This window comes from Spinacia oleracea, chromosome 2 (genome assembly GCF_020520425.1).
Source record: "Spinacia oleracea cultivar Varoflay chromosome 2, BTI_SOV_V1, whole genome shotgun sequence".
In the NCBI taxonomy this organism is placed as follows: Eukaryota; Viridiplantae; Streptophyta; class Magnoliopsida; order Caryophyllales; family Amaranthaceae; genus Spinacia; species Spinacia oleracea.
This window is the reverse complement of record NC_079488.1, coordinates 58,385,108-58,408,771: the sequence shown is the minus strand read 5'-3', so window position 1 is coordinate 58,408,771 and position 23,664 is coordinate 58,385,108. Positions and strand designations below refer to the sequence as shown.

The following is a 23,664-nucleotide window of genomic DNA, read 5'->3' as shown; positions in this document are numbered from 1 at the left end:
TAGAGAGATGCTCCAGTGTATCAAGGCCAAAAGTAACAAAAGAAGATAATCCCTACTCCCCTTTCTACACGACTACACCAGCCAAGCAAGCAGGCGGCTGAAGTCAGGGGACATTACAAAGGCTCCAACTTGAAGACATTCGGAAGGTAAATAAGCTATCTTTACTAACTAAAACCACTGAAACCATCTACTAACAAGTGCTCTATTACCCGTAAGAATCAGTTTACAGAAACGCAGTGCCTTTTTTTTGGCCAAGTGAGGCGACTTCAGAGTACTTTGTTTAACTTCACAGAAAATACTTCAACCGCTCAAACCAACTGACTAGGGATGTCACAGAAAACGGAAGACCCAAGTAGGTTGAGTCCTTAAATATAAATAATAACACAAGGACGCCCATAATTTAAGAAACCCTGCACACAATTTGCCTTTTTCAGAAAATGGGCATCTTTGAAGTTGTGCATCTTATCCCTGATAGCCTAAGAAAATACGCTAATTATTCCCTCTATCCCTATTTACTTGACTCGCTTTTCTTATAGAGCTATCCCTATCACTTGACACACTTCTCTTTCTTTCTTTACATAGCATGCACGCACTACTTTTTTTATTATTAATCCCACTATCCACTAAATATAATTAAAAAACCCAACAACCCAATTGGAAGACTTCGGACCTTTTACCCACTAACGATAATGAAAATGTTCCCCACTACCTACTAAATATAATTAAAAAAACGCAATTACCCACTAACTATAATAAGAAAAATTACTTCAATACCCACCAACTATCACAAAATAAAATAAAAAGTCAATTCATTTGCCTAAAACTATGTGCCGCTCAAAGTGAGTCGTGTACATAGGGAGTACCAATTTATTATTCCCTCCGACCCATAATTATAGCAACACTTTCATTTCCAGCGTCCCAAACTTACGGTCTTGTTTCACTTTTTTACTACTTATAGCCGTTAAATTATTCCCAATACACCCTTATGATTAATTAAACAATGCATTGAAAAAACAACAGAAAAAAAAAACTATATTACACTTTCCCATGTACTCCCTCCGTATTTTAAAAAGAGGATACACTTTGACCGGCACGTAGTTTTAGGAAAGTGAGTTGAATTTATTAAATAAGATGAAAGTGGGGTAGTGGGTGAATTATTTATTATAGTAAAAAGATGATATAGACTACAAGAAAGAGAAAAATATTAATATAATTGGAAGTGGGGACCAAGAAATGTCAAAAAAGGGAAAGTGTATCTCTTTTTAAAATACGGCCGTTTAAGGAAAATGTATCTCTTTTTAAAATACGGGGAGGGAGTACTATATTCCACGTTCCCGTGCAAAACAACTACCCTGTACTATATCCCACTTTACCATGTACTATGTCCACTTTTCTTAAAACCCGTGTTTTTCCAACAACTGGTCAACTGGACTATAATTATGGGACGGGGGGAGTTAAGAAAAAGCATTCTGTCTTAAGAGGAGGAATTCTACGACGCATCCTTTATGATGGATTTCCTTGTGAACTTTTACACAGATGTCTGACTTTCTAGTCTTCATCCCTCCCTTCTCTCTTCTTCCTGGTAAAACACAATTTCCATCTTTACTCTCCGATACTGTTTACCTTTATGCCAAGATAGAGTACACATAAAACAGGTATTCTGATCAGCTTAGGCCAATTTTTTTAACCTGAAAGTTAAGTTTCTGCGAATTGTTCAACAGGATAAATTCAATGAAAACAAATATTTTTTGATGGTAATGAACGTGCTGAGAACCAACTCAGACCTACACATGCCAGAAGAAAGAGTAATAGTGGTATGGTAAATGGCCCTTGATGGTTTGTCACAAAATCAATTACAAGCGGAGGTGACAAACGGATTTTTTTGACAAGATTTAGAGGACAAAAAAGATAAGTTACGGTTCGGGGCATGTGAGACATCGACCAGAAGATGCACCAGTAAGGAAGGTAGAGGGTTGGGGAAATGGAGGTCTCAAATGTAGTCGAGGAACGCAAAATATGACTTCGATGGAGGGAGTTAAAAAGGATATGGAGAAAGTGGGTTTGCTCGATGATGTAGCATTAGATACAACCTTATGTAGGAGAAGGATATTTGTGGATGACCACATCAGATAGTCTTTCAGTTCATGCAGCCAACAAGATCTCTCTCGGAATAAGGCTATGTATTTCTCGTTGTTGTTTAAATGTGAAGTTCCATATCAGACTATCAATCTATAGAAGCACAAAGCTAATAAAGAATCAGATATGGTACGTATACCAATGCACTTCTCTTTTATCAGTCAGACAATACTATACAGGGAAAAAAATCTAGCAATTTTTCTATTGTTCTTGCAGAGGAACTGATGCAGTTCAAAGGGCTTATATGTAATTCATACCTGCTTCCTCGAAATTCTCTACAGCCTTTTTGTGATCTAGATTGAGTTCAAGTTGTTGTTGGCCGAGAGGGTCAAAGACAACATATTCATGGTCCCTGTCAACGTATGCCAGCAGAGCAGATGATCTTCCGAAAGGATGATTTTTCTTCAATGGAGACAACTGGCTTACTTGGAGAAAGGCCAATCCTCCTCCCTTTGCCTAGCATTCAAGTATGTAATGCAAATCAACAGTTGCATAAATCATAAATAGCAACAGTAGAAATTACTAATCATAAACAAGATTCCCTCGGTTTCATAATATTAGACCCCTACTACTTTTGAGGTTGAACTTCAACCTTTGATTTGGTCTCAAAACATACTGATAAAGACCTATATTATCTGGAACTGGGTACAGGTCCGTGTCTGATTCACCAGTTAAAAATAAAATAAAAAATTGGAGAAATAGGACTTTGCCCTATATTTGGCCACAGGTAAAGTACAGGTGCAAGACAACACGACAATAAACACATAAGAAACTCATAATGATACATATATCAAAAGTTAAACATGCACATGATTTGATCAAAGGTTTGTGTCCTATATTTACCCACGGGCACAGGTGCAACACAACTCTGTATGTATCAAAAGTTGAGCATCCAACATGATTTCATCAAAGTCACACCATTATCTGGGATCTAATAAATGTTCATCTCCATCAAGACACGGGCAGAGGTGCCTTCACCATCTTCACTCCCTCCCCCACCCCACCAAAAGAAAAAAAAAAAATTTGTCGTGTTTGATGATACAACACTAGGGGTGTGTGATCAACTGATCACAAGGTGAACACACACTGTGTCTCCTTTCCACCGACCATAAGTAAAAAGGTGGATAATAAGTTGCCTCAGCAGAAATTATTTCTAAATCTAAACTATGGAGAACGCATGGCTAAAGCTTAATACATGGCGATCAGTGATCATCCAGAGCGAATATTACCTTCCTAACCAACCATGTACCAACTGGGACTGGAGAATTGATATTGAATAACAAAATTATGCCATCTCCTGAAGAAATTGAACTTCCATTTGATTCAGTCGGTACATAGGACTCTGAAACAACAGCTAGCACTGCAAACAATGGATCATCCTCCATACAAGCAACAGCTGCACAGCCAAAGTGAGAAAGGGTAGGTGTCAGAAACAGGATGTATTTTCAGCCAATTAGATAACTTTCTAGTTCCACTTATTTAAGCAGTATTAACAGTAGTATAGAGATGTCATTTGATTTGTGACAGAAGAAAAGAGAGGGTAGGTGGGGGGTGGAGGAATCAGACACTACAAACTTATCAGAAATTTGATTTTGATAAAAACTCCGGATCTCGACAAAAGTGGGGGTGAATCGCATCCCGGCGCAACAACATTGCTCTTGACCGAAGCATTCAGTCTCAAAGGATCTCATCGGGGAAGCGCTCTGTCCAGCAGCGGTTCTGGATTTTGGGCGTCGTTTTCCGTCGTTGTGGTCGACACGAAAAAAAGCGAGAGGCGAAGAGCAAACCAAGAACGGAAACGTGTCCCCCCTCAGCTCACCCTACCCCAAAAAATCAAACTATGCATGCGAGGACCAAATTAATCCCAACCATAAGCCTACAACATTGGATGTGCATTTTTCCAAGATGAACGACATTAATAGAAACAGTATATGGGTTGCTGGAGATGGAATATTTACCCTGGAATAGTGATTTTTGCCAAAACCAAAAATTCTTCATTAATAAAGAACATGATTTGGTTCACTAAATTAGAAAAGACCATGTTTATATAAAAATAAGCATAACTGATGAAAGCATTTTAAAAGTTTGCAAAATTTTTGACTTGATCCCTTTTTAGTTTTTATAAAAGCAATCATAATTTATTAATACATTTTAATTTCGAAAACAACTTTTATGTCAAAATTAACTTCTGATTTCATAAAAAAATGAAATTTAAAAGAAATATTTATTTATGAGAAAGCAACTAGAACTAATAAGTGGTTATTGATAACCAAAGTATACGAATTCTTTGAAAAAATATGATTTTCCAGCACAAAGTAATCATCACCGGCAAGTAGAGATGGCCACTAGTCTGGGTCAACCACGACCCACATGGACCAGCCGGGTCTATCTGTCAATCGGGTTAGACGCGCTTCCCAAACCTTGAACCACCCAGCCCCTGACGAGCAACTCAGTCAACCCACAACCCAGATCAAGGAGGGTTAGCCCCAGACAACCGGGCCAGTCCTGGGTCAGGAACTCAGGATGCCCCGGCCTAACCCGGACCGGCATGGTGGCAGTACTTTCCGCAATAACTATTAGAGTTGGACTTGTTCACATCAATATTAATGTTGTGATTATGATTTTATAATCCATCACAGTTTGCACTACGTAAAACCCAATTTCCATAAATAGCAATTGCAAAAGAGCTTTAAATATCTTTTGCTAATTGAGTACATTGACAGTGTCAAATACAAGAACGACAAGTTTTGGCTAGTGCAGTCCGCATAATACAAATCTTAAATGGGAAATGGGAAGAGTGTGTGAGTAAAACAATGATTGTGAGTGTTTTTACGGGGACGGGGATAAAGTAGAGGATTGTTTATTGAAAAAGTGCAAATAAAAGTGGATGTGGGGATGGTTGGGTGGGTAAAGCAAATTTGTGTAAGAAAAAACAATCATGATTTACGGAAAAGTGGGAAGTGTATGTCCAAAAATAGAAACAAGAAAAGTAATGGTAACGCGCATTTAGGAAAACAGGAAAACAAAGGAACGGAGGGAGTAATGTTTCTTGTGCTTCCTGAATCTATGTTGAGTTTTCAACTTTATGTATTTTGAAATTTGAAGTGGTTACATAAGAAATGTTGATTAACATATTCAAATTCTGAAATTTTAAAGAAGAGTAATGTGAGTAATGTGTTATCTTTCTGTGTCAGCACCATTTTAAGGAATACCAAAGCAAAGTTAGCTAACATAAAAACACCTTGAGAAAGTAGCAGAGTCAAAGAAAAGTGCAAACCTTCAACTACCAAGCTGTAAGACCATGTTCTTGACCGCTTTGATAAGCACCAGAGAGACAATTCGGGCCTTGAACCTTGTGAAGTAGACACAATGTACTCTGACTTTCCGACAAAATTAAGGTTCACAATAGGCTGTGAGGGAAACATAGTACGAGTGTTAAAGAGAAGGGACCGAATATTCGAGAAAAAAGAATAAGATTATAGTTCGCAATAATCAACTACCGTAGGAATATATGTTATCAAAACAAGCCTTTGATCGGTTGAACCAACTGCCAAAATCATGTTTTCCGTTATGATTCCTAACAGAAACACCATCAATCCTCATTTTTTATTATGCCTTCCTTTTATGACTTTAACTGTCCCCTATCTAGAAGTGGCCATAACAATTGATCGGTACTTCTAGTAACGTAATTGTTAAAAAAAAGTACAGAAACACCCTGAAGTGCGAAAGCTATTATGACAAACAGGCTAGATGACTCCTACCTAAAGTCCTAAACGGAAGTTCAAATCACAGGATCACAACCTCTTCTCAAGATTTCAAAATAATCGCTAATTCTGATTCTGTAGAAAATTTATTACAGTCATCGACACAAAAAGAGTCAAACAAAACGATATATGATTACCATATAAGTTTCTCCGACTACATCCACAAGATAATTCCTATCTGGGTCCCAGAGCGTTATCACAGTTTCAGCAGCAACAGCCAATATGGAGCCGTCAGCAGAAAAGGTAGCAGCAGTCATAGACTTGCCCCTATCAACAAAAAATAATGATCAAGTATATTAAGACAAGAGGAAATGATCAGGGTAAACAACTGCAAAGATGGAAGCAGTAATAATGAGGATAACATACAAACCAAGAAATGGGTAACAACAAAAACGAAAGAGCATATACAATTGCAGAGAAAATATCAAAACGGTTGATCCAATTGCAGAGAAGGTGCATATATATATACTTCTTTAATTGTATAAGACCCATGATCAAGTATATTAAGACAAGAGGAAATGATCAGGGTAAACAACTGCAAAGATGGAAGCAGTAATAATGAGGATAACATACAAACCAAGAAATGGGTAACAACAAAAACGAAAGAGCATATACAATTGCAGAGAAAATATCAAAACGGTTTATCCAATTGCAGAGAAGGTGCATATATATACTTCTTTAATTGTATAAGACCCAACTGCATCTTTTTCATGATTGATCTTAAAATGAGGGCACATTTCATAACAAACATACTCCCGAACATGTTTTAAATAAAATCATACTTGTAAGAACCAACAGAGTGGCAGACCCAGCCTGAGCTACCATCAACACCACCCAAAGTAGTATTACTTTGTACCCAAATCTGAAAAGGTTAAAACAAGTTGTAAGAAGTGAAATCGTCTCCAAATCAAGAATTCAACATAACAACTATATCATGCTTATTCCAAACAAATACCTTGAAATCACCACCATAAGAAGAACTGACAACCATTCGCTTTCTAGGATGAAAAACAATAGCGGAAATAGCAGCATCCCTGCACATTATTTAATCCAGCAACACAAAGAAAAAACTTCAGTAATGCTTTCAAACATGAAAAACTGGAAGAAGAAAAATTTACCGAGTACAAAGATTTGAACTGTTTGACATCAAATGTCAGACATAGCACTTTTTAGAAAATAAATACAAATATCAAGTTAATTAGTGCTCGCTTTTTTATCTTTTTTTGATAGAAAAAGAGATTATATTAACAGTAGGAAGAAAAGAGAAGAAAACAATGAGGACAAGCAGAATTTGTGCTCGATTTTGAAACAGCTTCATCAGTACAGAACGGTCCCAAGGTAAGTCTGTTGAATGCTGTATGCATAACAGTTTTTGCAAGCCTGACAACAGCAGCTTAGGAACAAAGACGAACTGATCAACGAGAAAGTGATTTGAGAAGGGCCCTTCTGAATTTTGAAGCAATGTCAAGAGCAACGGTCAAACTTCAGAAAAGCAAGCTAATTCCAGTTGGTTTTCTTAAAAGATTGGAGTTACAAGAACCCCAACCTTTTGGTTAGAAGGTGGACCCTTTCCACTAGGCCAAGGGATTGCTTGGCTTATACATGTCATATACTAGAGCATAGGTTGTATACAAACTGAATATTACTTTAACACAAACCAAAGGAAATGCATTTCCTGTCAGATGTGGTGTAACGGTTAAAAAAATTACTCCTGGGTCACCTATTTATACATACTGGGTACTATCTCCGTTTAAAAAAGCTAACTATTTTGGTTGTAGGGTTGAGTTCTCATTCAAGTTTTTGAGTCTTCTTTTAGTTGACCATTCAAAGTGCATGTCGTTTAGCATCCCTAATACTGGAATATTCAAAGAAGACTTGTAGCATGAGAATTAAAGCTTTTCTTAGGTTGTATATTGGTAAGCACCCTCTCTAGCTTGTGTTTTAAATCAAGTCCACATTCACAATCCCGATTAGTATGACTTCAAAAAGCCATAAAAGTCCAAACGGGAATTCTTATGCGTTAACAGTGATTCTTATAGAAGTTTCAGGGGGTTAGTGCGAAGATTCAGACCAAGCATGCTAGAGGTCTTGGCAATAGGACCATCCATAATTATGAATGAAATTCTTTACACAAAGTGGCTATGAAGGTTGCAATTAAAGATGAGGCATAGTGGAAGAACATCATCAAGTTCAAATACGATACAGTGAAGACAGTGAAGTGAGAAGATATCTGCTTCTCATGTTTCAACTCCTTGCCCAGTTTCAAGATAGAGACTTTTTTTGAGGGAGGTTTCAAGACAGAGTGTGGTTCAACCGTTCAAGGGTTCAGTTGTGCGCATTACATAAGGTACGGGAATCATCCCCCAAAAGCAAATTTCAGATTTACAGATTCCTCTATTAGCTATAAAATTTTAGAAAAAAAATAACTGCAGGATGACACAACATATCTTACTCAAACATTAAAATATACTAAAAACCAGAACCATAATAAACTAGTAAAACACAAACATCTAAACCGAAGTAAGAGAAAAAAGCTCGTATTATTCTTAAAATTACCAAAAGAAAAATCACCACTTTTCTTATCAAGGCCGTACAAAACCACTTTCCTTGCCTGATGAAACTACTAAATAAGAAATACTCCCTCCCTTTAGGAATAACTGGCACACTTCCCTCTTTTGGCCGTTTCTGAACAACTGACACACTTCCTTATTTGGATAAAACCCACCATCATTAGAATGTACTTATCTCACCTACCATGCTTCGTTAACTTCCACCAGCCTCACATATTCCCTTTTCTAACAACATCAACTTATTCCACTAACTTCACTTTAAATAACTCACTTTATAGTACCCACCCACCAATATTTTCTTAAACTATGCGACCAAATGAGCATGTCCATTATTCCGAAATGGAGGGAGTAGTGTTTTCCCAAGCTACATGAAGGAAAGAACCATACAGAGCATATACAAAGTGAGCTAGCTAAAATAGTACCAAGACCCTTTTAAGTTTTAACAGATTTCATTATAAAAATCTAGGCTAAAGAAGAAGCTCCAAAATTAGCACAATGGCTAACTGAGTGGTAAAGGCCTTCTATGATTAAAAACCTAACCAAAAACTACAAGCAAGTCACTCAACTGCAGAACCAAAGCAAGTGGGGGCTTTTTGAGAAGAATGGGCTTTGCTCTACTGGGGATTCTGCCTGAATAGACTCTGGAGAGCATTATGTTTTAGATTTGCCCACTCAATCTTTCACTCCTACACATGACATTCTTCTACTTTACTTCAAAAAGCCAGTAATAGGGGCATTATCAGAAAATTCTAATTATTGCAAAAAACTCATCAACTAAATCAGCGACAGGTGTATACTACTTCAAAGTAATTTCGCTGAATTCTGACACTAGATTGGAACTTGTTTTCTGCTTGTCCAATAATTATACAGAGACAGGACGTATCCTATTGGGTTTTAGTTCGATTCCTATCATGTGGCGCCAAGCTCATTCTGTTGTCAGATCCTTTGAATCTCAAAGGAAAAAAATTCTCTTTTGCGCACCATTCACATTTAGATAATCAAATGTACCCAAGAATGAAGGATGTCAAAACAATAACAAAAGTAACGACACGGGCCTCCATCAGCAATATGTATAAACCTTCATCATTCATATGAAGCAGCTCGCTGACAAACGGCTGTGGTGGAATGACAAGGAAGGTCAGCCTAAATTTAAGCCAGCAATCGTTGCACGGCCAAATTCTTATTCCCATTAAACAATAAAAAAGTAATAAAAAACAAGTGTGGAAGATAGACATTGCATTGATTTCCAGGTCACACAACATAAGGCAAACGCTTTTTAGATTATTGACCAATTAGAATTGTTGGTCTAAGACAAACCATAATATAAGGTGTGTTCCAAATAAACATGGTGCCAGAAAATACAGCTGACCGATGTCTCTCCCTGTATCAGTGAACTTAGGAATCAAAACATAAAGATGCAAAAAACAATTCTTTAGCATGTATGATAAAAGAAACAAACCTATGAGGTTCATAAACTATGGTAGACAGTTTAAAATCCTTCTTCTGGGTTTCAGAAGCCCAAATCTTCAAGCAAACAAGAGCTCCTACACCATCTTCTGCCAGTCTACTTTCAACAGTACTCATCAAAGAACCATCATGTGAAAGGGCTACTAAACTCACTACCACCTGTAAACAAAATGTAGCAAGAAGATCAAAAAAATACCAAGCTACTTTAAGTTCCTCAATGGAAATAAGAATGGGGCCAAAAAGCCGGGGGGGGGGGGGGGGGGGGGGGGGGTGATTATATACCCGTCTGGTTTTTTTTAGTGTACCCACTTAATGAGACTTGTTTCTAGGAGAACTAAGTGGGTGTAAGAAAAAAGTTTGATAAAGTAGGGGAGAGGAAGTAAAATATAGTGGGTGTAAGAAAAAAAGGTGGATATAGTAGAATTGTAGGAGAGACATAGTGGAAAGGTGTAAATATGTTTGAAAAAAAGGGTATGATGGTAAAATGTGTTCGCCAAAAATAGAATAAGTAGAAGTGCGTAGAACAAAAGAAAACACCCCTATTTCGAATGTAGGTACATCAAAAAAATGAGGAAAGGCAAGTTTTTAACATATCCAGCAAACTAACTGTCATTCAAAGTTACCAAGGGGGGCACTTAATACACCAATGCCATAAAAGCCCAAAGACAAACTACAAGCAAAATCACTCACATGTAGCTGTTACATGAGATGAAAAAATTCCAGCCATAGCAGAAGCCTGTAGGCAATTTACTACGAAAACAATGCCAATATATTTGAACTTCTAAAGTCATACTCCCTCCGTCTACACTGTCTCTCTCTTCCCACTAACAAAAGTTTAGTTCTCACACCCTCTCTCATTCAATTAAAAAAATAAACCACTAACTCCTATCACATCCACTTTTTCAATAAAATAACAATTGATAACCAAACAACCACTTATCAACTAAAACTTTGTGCAAATGGGAGTTTAACGAGTAATGTGGGACGGATGGAGTATTAAAAAAAAATACTTGGACACAAATTCCATGGCATAACAAAAGGCTGTAAAATAACACAAAAAAATTCAAAGAAGAATGGATGAGGAAAGGGAAATAATTAGCTGCCCTTACTAGAGTAAAAACGTAAAATACACAACACAACTATGTTACCTAATACCTACGTTACCTGGAATCGCCTAGGAGCTACGTAGCCCGGGTACGGCTCCCAGGTACCGTATCCCCTATCGGGTACGGGTACGGTACGGGTACGGCCCAAATACGTACCCAAGACGAATCTGAATAGTGGGTACGCGGATTGAATTTGGGTACGGTTTGGAATCGTTTTTGGGGACGGGTGGGTACGTATTTTAGGTTGAAATCGCGAATCCAGAGGTTTTATGGTGGTTGTGAACCCCAAATTCATAAATTAGGGTTTATTTTTCAAACTAACCAAATTGGGGCAAATTCTCTCTCTCCTGTGTCGTTGGTGGCTGTTGGTCGTCGCCCACTCGCCTCCGGCCGTTTCGCCTTGCCCATTTGTATCGCCGGTCGCCGGCCGATTCTTACCTCTTCTTTCTTCGTGTTCTTCTCTGGTTTCTTCGAGTTCTTCGAGTTCTTCTCTGGCTTCTTCGAGATCTTCAAGGAAGCTTCTCTGTTATTTTTTTTTCCTACTTTTTCTCGATATGTTTTGGGTTGTGATGACTGATGGTTGAAATGAATGTATTTCTGTTCTTTATTTTTTACCTTTTATTTTAAATAAAAGTACCACTCACATATAATTAATTATAAAAACAAAAGGTGGGAAGTGGGTACCCATGTGGCCACCTTTTGTCTACCACGGTACTAGTACATCAGTACTATTCATAATAAATCAAAAAAGAAAAGCTAGGAAGTGGTACCCACGGGCCACTGATTTTACTTTTTTGTTTTCTACCTTTTTTATTACTCCTTTTAAACATCAAAAGGTCTTGCGCGCACAAGGTGTACAATAAATTTATTGTACACCAAGATAACTTTTACCCATTTTTTTGTAACTTTAATCTAGTTTTGATTAACTTTTATATTAGTAAAAAAAGTTGATAGATAAATATTTTAAAGGGTTAGATGATTAATTTTATACATTATTAGTGATTTTGAAAAATTAAGTTTTACTAAAATAAAAAAATTTATCACCAAAAAATAGATAACTTTAACATATATATGCTTAACTTTTAGGCATTTTGAGTTAACTTTTACTCTGGTGTACAATATTTATTGTACACCCATTGTAAATAAGAATTTGTGTTTAAACATAATTAAACATAGTACTCCCTCCATTTCTTTTTGATGTATCCAGTTGGAATCTGGTGTGGTATTTAAGAAAATTGGAATCTTGGTTTGTATGGGTATAAGTGTAATGATTGGGTGTAAGAGAAATGATTGGGTGTAAGAGATTATAATAAATAAAGGAGTGAGAAAATAATAAAGAAATAAGGTAAGAGAGAGTAATGATAATGATGGGTGATAAATGAGGTGAGAGAGTGGGTATATGGGGAAGGGAAAAGAATTAAATATTATGGGTGGGGAAAATTAGGTGGGAATATGGGTAGAATCTTTAGGTATTTTGGTAATTAGATAGAAATGTAAGGATATTTTAGGATAAAATGTATGTCCAAAAATAGAATAGATTCTAAATGGATACAACAATATGAAACGCTTAAAATGGAAACGGATACAACAAAAAGAAACGGAGGGAGTATTATTTAATTTAAGGTATATATATATATATATATATATATATATATATATATAATTATATATATATATAATTAAAAAAAAATTGCCGAATCCAAGCCGTACCCGTTTTTAGAAATTTTGGTTTTTCCGTTTTCCGTCCCCGTACCCGTATCCGTTCCCGTATCCGTACCAGTGCTACCTAGCCTAGGAGTGTCGGGTACGAGACCCAGAGTGTCCGATGGAAATAATGTGATTCCTAAAATCAAGACATGGGAACATTGTCCAAGGTTTGGACACCGGTATGGGACACGGCAATTTTTGGTGATTTAAAAAAAACAATATTCTAATTCAAAATCAATTGCAAAAGTATGAAAATTGCCACATAAAAAAAAAGTGTACTTTGTACTAAAAAGCCCAACATTTCCCTGCGAGAAAGTCCAGCCAGGCCAAGTTCTTAAAAGCGACCCACCTTTATTAATTCAAAAGAAGAAAGATGCCACTTGCTACTGCCAGGCTGCCACTCGCCATAGATATTTATTTTTAAATCAGAAAATTTCATTGCCCACCGGCCCACCCCCACTAACTTTTAAGTTGTGATTGTTTTCCTCAATAAGCCGAGTCGGACACTTGAACACGTACCCATGTCGGTACCTGAGTCTGAGTAACATCGCTCGACTATACTACATGCTACATGGAAGCGTTGTTAGAGGCATTGAAACAACGATATTTTGATGTCCTCGGCATAAGAATCTAGCTACAAGAGATTCTACATCTACCAAGATGGCTTGAACAAAATTACAAGAGAGGGAGATAAGTGAAAAATATATAAACGAAAAACACATATAACACACTAACAATTCAGATGAGTACAAGACCCCTATTTGAATACTTTCTAGGTGTTGTCTCAACATGTGTATATTGTATGCTTTGATAGTTGTGAGTTAGCGAACCACTAGTTCTTGCATTATGATGAGCTGACAACCTTTGGCATAGACGTTCCACTGTTGGGACTTGCACCGCCTGTTTCAGTCTTTCAGATCATTTGAATGTCCACTATGTAAAACTTTTGAGGAATATAAGGCACAGAATTCTGGTGTGCTCTTGTGCTCTGCTATTTTTTTCTGTTATGTGGATGATCTGATTGCAAACAAATGATAAAATCCTCAAAAGTTCGAGTGTCCATTATGTCCTCTTTGTGGTAACGGGTAGCACTTTTAGCATTTAGCATCTCTGTCAGCTCATTCTCATGGACTCACTCATCCTCTAATCTGTTAGGGAAAACTGAAGAAAACCTATTTTTCCTTAATACTTAATTTTAGACCACTTCAGGTTTCCCATTTCTTTACCCTTTTTTTCTGTTGATAGAAAGTTTCTGGTCTAAAATTATATCCCAGTAATTAGTTTCCTTATCCTATGCTTAAATACAGGATTCGCATTTATATTATAGATTATCAACAAGTGAACATTATGTGCATGAAGCCTCTCTCTCCACAGCCTTTATATTATAGTGATTCCCATCAGTGAAGCTGTCTTGCGTCTGTATATACTAAGCAGTTTAGCTAATATAACAACTTTTCTCTGAGAAAATATAATACTCTAAACTAGAGATGTAACAGAGCTGAGCCGAACCGAGCCGTCATGTTCATTTACCTTAGGCAAGCTAGCACTTAAGCCCGAAGTTTCTAGCTCAAAAACCACTACTGATTAAGGGGGCACCGTATACTATTAAAAGGATACTAGTAGTTTAAAAGGAGTACCTTGCACAATTAAAGGGGTACTGAGTTTAACAAGGGATACCAAGTACAATTAGAAAGGCGTGCTGTACAAATATCTATTCTCCATACAAACACATATATACACACTACTTTATTACATTTATGCATATACATCAAGTGCCACACAAACATATACTTCCTCTGCCACTTTTCTTTTTTGGAAATTGCATATTAGTTGCACCATTTCCTTTTATGGTATACATTCACATGCTTTTGGTATGTTCTCACACCAAATACTCATTTTACCCTTACATTTATTTTATATTTACCATTAATACCTAACTTTTTCTACTTAATTTGTTTGTTATCACATGGGCATTCTTTGATATTACTTATTTTCTTAATGTGTCCAACCCAAATGGGCCAAGTAAAAAAACAACGGAGGAAAATATATACACCGCTTAGTTGTAACGGTTTATATCTAGGGATGGCAATTTAGGGAGTCCGACCTAACGTTACACGGAACGCAGGTCGATTGGAACGTGGTACGGGAACAAGGAACGCAACCTCTAAAGTTCCTAGAAAGTTGGGTTCTTTTTTTATTTTTTTATTTGAGCGTAATAATGTTTGAAAGCTTAGAAGCTTGGTAAATACCAATTTTATAAAAGCAAGCAAAGCCAAAGTAAATAAACAGTAGGAAATATGTTATGGCTTTAACCCACAACCCTAACACTGTTGACGAACCTAAAGCATTGCAGCCCTAGTAGCATGAAAGAAAAGAAAAAGGAGAGAGAAAGAACAGAAACCCTAAAGCATACTACATATAACCAAGCCCTCGGCTGCATGAAAGAAAAGAAAGAGGAGAGAGAAAATTCAGGTTAACCGTTAACAAAAGAAAATAAAAAGATGGAGAAACGTTGAGCAGCCGCCAATGTATTAAAAAGCGCAAGGGCCGTAAAACGATAAGAGCCCTAGAGCCTAAGCGCAAGGCGTGCGCTTCATCGAAGTGAACCGCACGTTTTTAAAATGAAAGGTTTCTTTACTATTAGGCATATATATCTGATTAAAAGAGAGTATTTAAACAACAAAAATATATGAATATCAGTTTTACTTCCTTATTACTTTGTTTTAACAAAATATAGCAAATAATATAGTGTTTACCATGTACTATCCACTAGGAAACAAATATGCTAAAAACAATGTTGATTGTTGTCTTCTTCTCTGTTACTTCGACACGGCTAAATAGCCCTCGTACACGGGTCGACCCGACACGACAAGGATCCCGGTATAGAATCCACATTGGAACCTTGTATGGTCAGTCGGACACGGTGGGTAAAAATAAGAGATATTGTGATGAATACAGAGAAGCTATTTTATTTTATTTTTTCAAACCCTAGATCTGTTAATTGTGTTGAAGATTACCTAATTTCTTGTTGAAATATTGGGGCATTTGTTAGAATCATGATTCCGAACATCGATGGCACTCGCCGACGGCAAGGAGAGAACCGCGGTGGTTTTGTTCTGTTTTTTTTCATGTTTTGTTGCACACGTGTAAACACAGCCACGTGACATTATTTTATTATTTCTCTTTTTATATTTTTATGGGAAGTACTTTGTTCTTTTTCCTCATGCAGTGCAGCTAAGTTTTTTCTTTTGATGGAAATTATAGCTACACGATTCTTTCTCCCTTAATTACTTATTTGAACAATTTTTTCTTTTTGACTTTTCTTTCCATATTTTTTAATTTTCCATACCCCGTACCTTAGTTTAAAAAGGCGCAAGGCGCACAAGGGCCATGGAGCCTAGGTGCAAGGCGCAAGGCTCAGGCGCGCGCCTTTTGGATACAAGGCGCACATTACTTTCTAATAAACTTTAAAATTCGGTATAGAAAAAAATTAACACAATTTATTAACATATTTCTATTAGAGTGCCATATTTTCTTGCCGGTTCATGAGCATTGCGTGATCTTGTCGATGGAGTGCCAAAATTAGAACATTCCATGGTAATTACAAGCTGGAAATATGAAAATTAACTCATATTATGCTACTTCCACTACCCAAAAAGCTAAGGTTGTAGAGATATGACTGTTGATAGGTCACATGGGGTGCGTTTATATCATTAAAAATGAAAAAAAAAATGTAAATAAAAGATCCACGTCATCTTATTGCGCCTGAAGATTGAAGGCGCACAAAGCGCTGCGCCTTGTGCCTTACCTAAGGCGCACAAAGGCGCACGAAGGCGTGCGCCTGATTGACATCAGTGAGCCTGGAAAGCTCAAGGCGCCAAAGGCTGAGCCTAGGTGAGCCTTGCGCCTAGGCGCGCCTTGGGCGCGCTTTTTTAAACTAAGCCCCGTACCCGTATCTAAATTTAGGACAAGGTCCTCGTGTCTTCAAATTTCAATTTTTTCGAGTCCGACATTCGGATTCGTACCCGTGTCTGACACCCGTACCCGAGTCCGAGTAACATAGGCTATATTACTCAAACACGAGTGGTGGTGTCGTGTCGGACACGGGTGCGATCTAAATATTTGCAGACACTCCGACACGGTTAAAGGAGTCTCTTGACTTATTTTTTAGACACGGCTCCCGTACAAAGTGTCGGATAAAAAGGCCACACTTTATCTAAAAATACAAAGATAGTTGTTAAAATTAAAAAAAAAAAAGTAATAAATAATAATTGATAAAGTAAAAAAATGAATGATTAAATGAAAATAAAAAAATAAAAAATAAAAAAAAAAAAGAATGGAAAGAAACCAAATAGTCAGGCACGTGGGTACCCAGTGTTCCTTCCCAGTTCCCACTTCCCACAATCCCACACCTTATTAATTTATTAGAAAAGGTAAAAATAAGAAGAAAATGAGAAAAGTGCTGAAAATTAAAAATTAAAACAAAAACTGAGATAAGTAGCCATGTGCCCATATTGATGTGGCAGATGTGAGTACCTACCACCTACCATTCCAGATTCCCTACCCTTTACAATTATTTATTTATTTTTATTTTATTAAAAGAGTAAAAGAACAGAAGATCAGCAAACCAGCAGCAACAGTTTTCATTCCTCTTTTCTACGGTCATCGACAAAAATTTCACCCTTGTACTCGCCTCAACCTCGCGAACAAAAGCCCTATCATTCCAACAACTAATCGAATATATAACCCTTTTCGACACTGCAATTCGGACCCTTTTCCAACAACGGTGTCGACACCTCCCACTCTCCCAGGACACGTGTCGAGTGTCGTGTTGCGGGTCGGGTCGTGTCGACACCGACACCCACCTCCCACCGAGTGTCGGAGTAACATAGAACATAGGTCTTCTTCTTTTCTTCCTTTTCCTTTTCTTTGGGACTCTTGGCCAACATTTTGTTGTTAAGGATTAATAGGGTGTGATCCAGAACAGTAACAACATAAAAAAAAATAGAAGATTCCAACATAAAGTAGAAACACAAAAAAGAATTTCAATCAAGCGAAGAAAAGCACGCTACATGCGCTTCGATGCGCTTCTTTCAAAACACTTTGCCTAGGACTACTTAAGCGTTGTGCGCTTAAGCCATGGATTAAAAACTCGGCCGAGTTAACTCGTACCGGCCGTGTTGTACCGGATTTGGAGGCTGCCGATCCGATATTTGCCGATTTATCACGGCGTTTTACAACACAACGGTATCTCGTCCGATATGACCGTTCCGGTCAAAAATCGCCCGTGATATACCGATACTCGCCCGATAATACCGAAACGACTGCAAATTGGCCGATTAAGAGGATGAGAAATAGAGAATTCATATAGAGAAGAAGTAGAAGAGTGAAGCTCACCAAGTTACTGCCATGGATGTTTGAGGAAGGAAAAGAAAGAGTAAGGGGAGACGGAGGCGCCGACTTGTAGTTGGGGTGTTGGGCGGCGGGGCTTTAGGGTTTTTAGGATTCTTTTCTTATGGTTAATAGGGGTAGGTGGGGCTGTACAATATTTTCCTTTTAATAAATAAAAAATAAAACAGGTGGGTGGGGTTAGGATTGGAGTTGGTGGTAATTGGGGAGTGGAGATTGACTTTTTTACTTTGTTACTGTAAATATAACAGGTGGCTGAAAGCCCAAAAACCAGATCTACTCTTTTTTTTTAATACTATATTCTTTTTAAGGGAACTCTTTTATTTAATATAATAATAATAATAATAATAATAATATTAACATCATCTACTCTTTTATACACGTGCACTGCATTATTTTTTATCTATTTAATTCCCTTAATAATGTACTCTTTCTATACAAGTATCCTTTAATTTTTTTTTTCTTTTTAATCCTTCACTTATTTACTCTAATTTTTTAATTAATTTTTTTTCCTCACTAATTCATCCTGTGAGACCACCGCGACCCGATCCGCGACCACCGAGACCGTTTCGTTACCGCATCACCGAAACGATTCCGCGACCGCGACCGATACCGCATTTTTACACCATGGCTTAAGCGCGCTTTTTCATACACTGGCGGCAGCAGTAACACACTCATCTGATATTCTGATTCTGTCCTTTTCCCTTGTCAATCCAACGCCATGACCAAAGCCATCAAGAATTCAAGATAACTTCGGTTTTCTCTTTCTCCTCCTTCAATCCGGGTTCGCCGAACCGGATCGCAAACAGGAAAGCGAATTGCAGCGACCCGGAACGAGCGAACCTGGTTTGCAAAACGTGGTTGCGTTCCACGTTTTCGGACCCGATCTAAAGAAAAAAGTCCGATCCAAATCCGATAAGACAGTCTAAGTCCGAAAAAAATACTTTGAATCCGAATAGGAGCTGGATCGGACACGTATCCTGCTCAGAGGGTCCGAGCGCCCCCCACCACAATAACCTAAAACCAATACGTTTAGAGATATACACTATTTTCTGTATAGAGTATATAAGAAATAAACCTATCCCGTCATTTTTCAATTCCGCCGCTACTGTATTATGTTTTCTCTCTCCACCCTCCTGCTTTCCTATTATGCTTTCTCTCTCCAACCTTTCATCGCCACCTTCCCTCAATGGGAAACGCTAGCTAAATCTCTTCAAATAAGTGAATCTTACTCACACCCTCTAGGACTCTTCCCATGCGTCACTAACAATTGAACAAGGTTGTGTTTGATGACCCCCAACATCAATAACACGTGACTTTGAAGATCAAATTTGGAGAAAATACTATTCTTCATTGGCTCATAGCTATTCTATTGATGTTTTGGATCTGTGTAAATGTATGATTGTTTAGATGGAATGTCTGATTCTATGAATAAAAGTGATAGTTATTTTGCATACTATCTTGATAATTTCAAACTAGTCGTTTGTTGTAAATGAATATCAATTTATTAAAAAATGATATTAACACTCGGATTAGGATCGTTCGAACCGTTTCGGGGTCAGATTCGGACTCTTAGGTCCGTTTGGTAATGGGTCGGTGTCGGATCACACAAAATTTGACCCGTTGTCATTCCTATTCATATCCATCAAGTGCCACAGAATAAAAGCTCCTTTTTAAGACGTAGGGTCATCAGTCTCATCACTCATCAGGAAGTGGTCAAATATATTCTATCCTTAACACCAAAATCTACAAGAGCATGTGTACAATCTTAATCAGATGTAAATCACTAACCTATAGATCCACAACTAATAAGTACTACTATCTAAAACAATTGAGTGACCCATATATGTTACTTTTATTGTGAATCACTATCAATTTACACTTTATACATAAAAACTACATGCATTGTATAAAGAACGAAGAAAAATTAAAGCACCTCATGTTCGTTCATGATCATTTCAAATTATAGAGGAAGAAAAGTGCAGAGAGACAAGTACCATAATATCGTCACTTGGTTGATGATTTCTTTCACATACTTGAACCTGTAGATAAAGCATTATAGAGGACAGTGAAAAAACGTACTTGGGGATCAAACAATTAAATTATAGTAAAAAGATTATTTAACGACCAAGGTGCATTTATGAAAAAATAAAAATTAAGAAAAGGGGCTCCTGGTTGAAAACACCACAAACAAGTCTTAGAAATTGAAGTAACTCCTGATGTGATAAGATCATTTCACTAACTTCATAATTTGTGCAGCTCCAACATAGTTTTGGTTATCTAACATTTCGATATCTCTATCCCCACAAAAAGGTTAACAATTAATATACTGATTTACATTTATGCGGAATACAGATCTCTATAAACACAAATTTCAAAATATCTTTGGTCCTTGTCATTTTCTCCTCCTAAATGTTTCATGATAACTCCCCAAATTATAATAGTAACTATTTTACAGAAGAAGATTCAAGAAGGACAATGATGTTGTTTGAAAGAATCAGCACATCATCTGGCTTACTATAATGTACCATCCTGAGCCAGTATTTACAACAGGAATGATTCACCTTTTCCTACTTTAAGTTTATCGAAGACTAACCCCAAAAGAGGACCTAGGGCAAATTATGTTGCAGCACCAGGAGCTTGTACAGATAATTGATAACACTTCATAACTTCACAAGGAATTCCTTCTCCCCACCCTCCCCCCCCCCCCCCCCCCCCTCTACCTTTCAGCAAAGCTTTGCACTAACAGAAATTATGAAAGATCTAACATAAAGAAGCTACACATGAATAACAAAGGGTACATCACTTCAAGAAGTTCATAAATCTTTACAGGCAAATAAAACCCAGCACCCATCAATCCTTCACAGCAAATATAAAATTTATATTTGAAGCAAAAATTATGGCCTATCTAAAATTACAATTAATTCAATTAACAATAAGCAGCATAAGAAAGAGAGAAAACAAAAGGCTAAGCACTATGACCATAATCAATAGCAGGAATGAGGGAACCAGGCCCAACATATAGCAAAGCATAAGTAATAGACTAAACATTAAACTACCAGGCAATACCCCCTCACCAAAGGTATCGCTTTTCAAGCAAGCTTGTACCCGTGTGTCACAATCAATACTAGTCAATGCATTAGATGATTTCAACAACTTTCGGGTAATAAGATAGGGAATGACCAGAACAAGCAAGAACATTGAGTCAACAAGATAAATCAATTACTAATTGCACCTCTGAAATTTCAGTGTCATCTAACAAGCTGTAGAACTGGATACGGTAATCATCTGTCGGCAAAGCGATTAAACCAGCTGAATGATCAAAGGTAAATCCACTAGATAAGCCATTCCATATTTCTGGAAAAGAACAAGGAAGCTGCAAAGTAATGCATTAGAATTTCATCACAAAAAGTGGCAAGACAAGACTGCATATATTCAATCAAGAAACCAAAGGTAACAAACTCTATGCTCTATACATGGCTGATTAGTTATACAAGATATAGCCAAAATATATATATATATATATATATATATATATATATATATAACAAAAAGAAAGGAATAAAAGACACAGCATGCAAAATAACATTATGTCAAGGACAGGAGAGTATAGTCAATCAGACAAGCAAACTCAACATCAAGAAAATGAAACAAGATGCATATAAGTCAATACATACACGTTTACAACCAAATTAAACGCAGATTAATTAACACTGCAATGAAGCACCAAAAGGTCTCACACCATTACACCATATCCCAACAGAAGGCTCTAGCACATACGCAAAGTTTACAGGTTAGAAGAGATTATATTTATATACTATCAAAAAATGTCCAGACATTCAGAGTCAAACCATTACAACATTGAACAAACCCAACACTTCGCATGTATAGACAGACATCCACTCTGTAGCATAAAATCGCCGTGTTGAGAGACAACCCCCAGAAGGCACTAACACTTCCCACTCTTTCATTTCAAAACAAACTCTAGCTTACGCATATATTCTCCAGTGAACACAATGTTTCATGCTTAGATCCCCTTCTGGACACTTCTTTCCCTGGCTTCCAGAAATAGAATTCTAGGACATGGTTACGATTGCGTTAGAGGTCGTAATTTTGTGATAGCCGAAAAGGCATCTCACAGGGTGACAAGGGTACATTGTGCTTTTTTATTCATCATGTGTTCATGGCACGAATAGACGAATTAGAAACTTTCACATTATTCATTTAACTTGAGAGTTTCGGGGCTTATATTTGATATTATAGTAGAACACCTACCTTTTTTGAAATATTTCTTAGTTTATGAGAAATTAGAGATTCTAAACAATTAAAAACACAAAAACATGACTATGCGAATCTCTTATATATCAGTTCAGTAGTATTACTATGGCATAATGGCCTTAATGACAAACGATAACGGCTGATGCGGGTAAGTAAAGGTCTATAACAGATTAACAGGTCTCGTGGTGTGATTTTAAAATACACGTTACAGAATGTCTTTTTATGGAAGATAAACTGAAACGGTCTTGATTTAAATGCATGCAGTTCCAGCACTTATTTAAACCTATGACATATGTGAGAAATATCAAGAACTCTTTTTTTGTGTTGCTTAGAGTCAATTATCCTCTAAAGTTTACATTCACAATAGGAAATGTATCTCGTATTATTTCAGCTTGCATATTTTTGACACTGCAGAAACAAAGAATATTCCACTCACAGGCATTCTGATTGTATACCCACAAATATGAAAATTACGCATAAACTTGCGCGCACACACACACGCACACACAACAAAGATATGATCAAGCAGCACCAACCTTGATTCCCGCTATGGGCTTCAGAATTTCAAATGATGGCATCTTCAAAAAGTGAATCTGATTATCTGCACAAGACATCTGAAGTCCTTCTTTTCATAAGCTAGGGAATACAAGTAGAGTTCAACCAGGGGAAAAACAACAGAAAACACACGCACATAAATGCGTTATTTTCTTTTAATAATAGAAGCAGTCAGCATCAAAGTTTACTTACCGCAGAGAGCGTCGGGTCTGGAGAATGCACAAAATATAGAAGGGGAGAACCAATTCGTGGTAGAAACTTCCGCTTCCCAGTGTCCAGCTGCCACTGGACAAGAACTCCTTCATTTCCCCCTGGTCATTATCAATCAGAAAATTATTATTTAAAGTCATAATGCTGGCTGACATTCAGGTTATGCATGACCAAAGATTAGAAACCACATAACAGACAAAGTACATAAAAAAGAACGTAACAATGACAATCTTGACAAGTCAGTATATGTGAAATGGAGATAAAGTGTGATAATCATGATAACAAAAATCTCAGTGGCAATTCTAAAAGATTTCCATCAACAACACATAAAATCCAAATCTTTTCTTGGAACAAAGGAAAGTAAACTTACAAAAATACAACGAAGTCACAATAAAAATAAATAAATAAAAAGTGTTATTGCCTATCGGATGGGAAAGAGGTCTTCACAACTCCTTGCGATAT

The 23,664-nt window shown here is 37.1% G+C and overlaps 1 protein-coding gene across 1 annotated transcript in view; it reads right to left on the bottom strand.

Annotated features, from left to right (window-relative positions):
* The window catches only part of LOC110785216 (uncharacterized), a 28,714-nt gene that overhangs the window by 917 nt on the left and 4,133 nt on the right, over positions 1-23,664 (bottom strand). The window contains exons 5-15 of the mRNA XM_021989655.2: positions 23,185-23,303; positions 22,974-23,051; positions 21,395-21,535; positions 20,157-20,201; positions 9,930-10,096; positions 6,856-6,934; positions 6,683-6,762; positions 6,038-6,167; positions 5,414-5,546; positions 3,366-3,532; positions 2,394-2,592 (exon numbers count right to left, since the gene is read on the bottom strand). Of these exons, the coding sequence (XP_021845347.1) occupies positions 2,394-2,592; positions 3,366-3,532; positions 5,414-5,546; positions 6,038-6,167; positions 6,683-6,762; positions 6,856-6,934; positions 9,930-10,096; positions 20,157-20,201; positions 21,395-21,535; positions 22,974-23,051; positions 23,185-23,303 (1,338 nt within the window). The remainder of the gene's footprint in view (positions 1-2,393; positions 2,593-3,365; positions 3,533-5,413; positions 5,547-6,037; positions 6,168-6,682; positions 6,763-6,855; positions 6,935-9,929; positions 10,097-20,156; positions 20,202-21,394; positions 21,536-22,973; positions 23,052-23,184; positions 23,304-23,664) is intronic.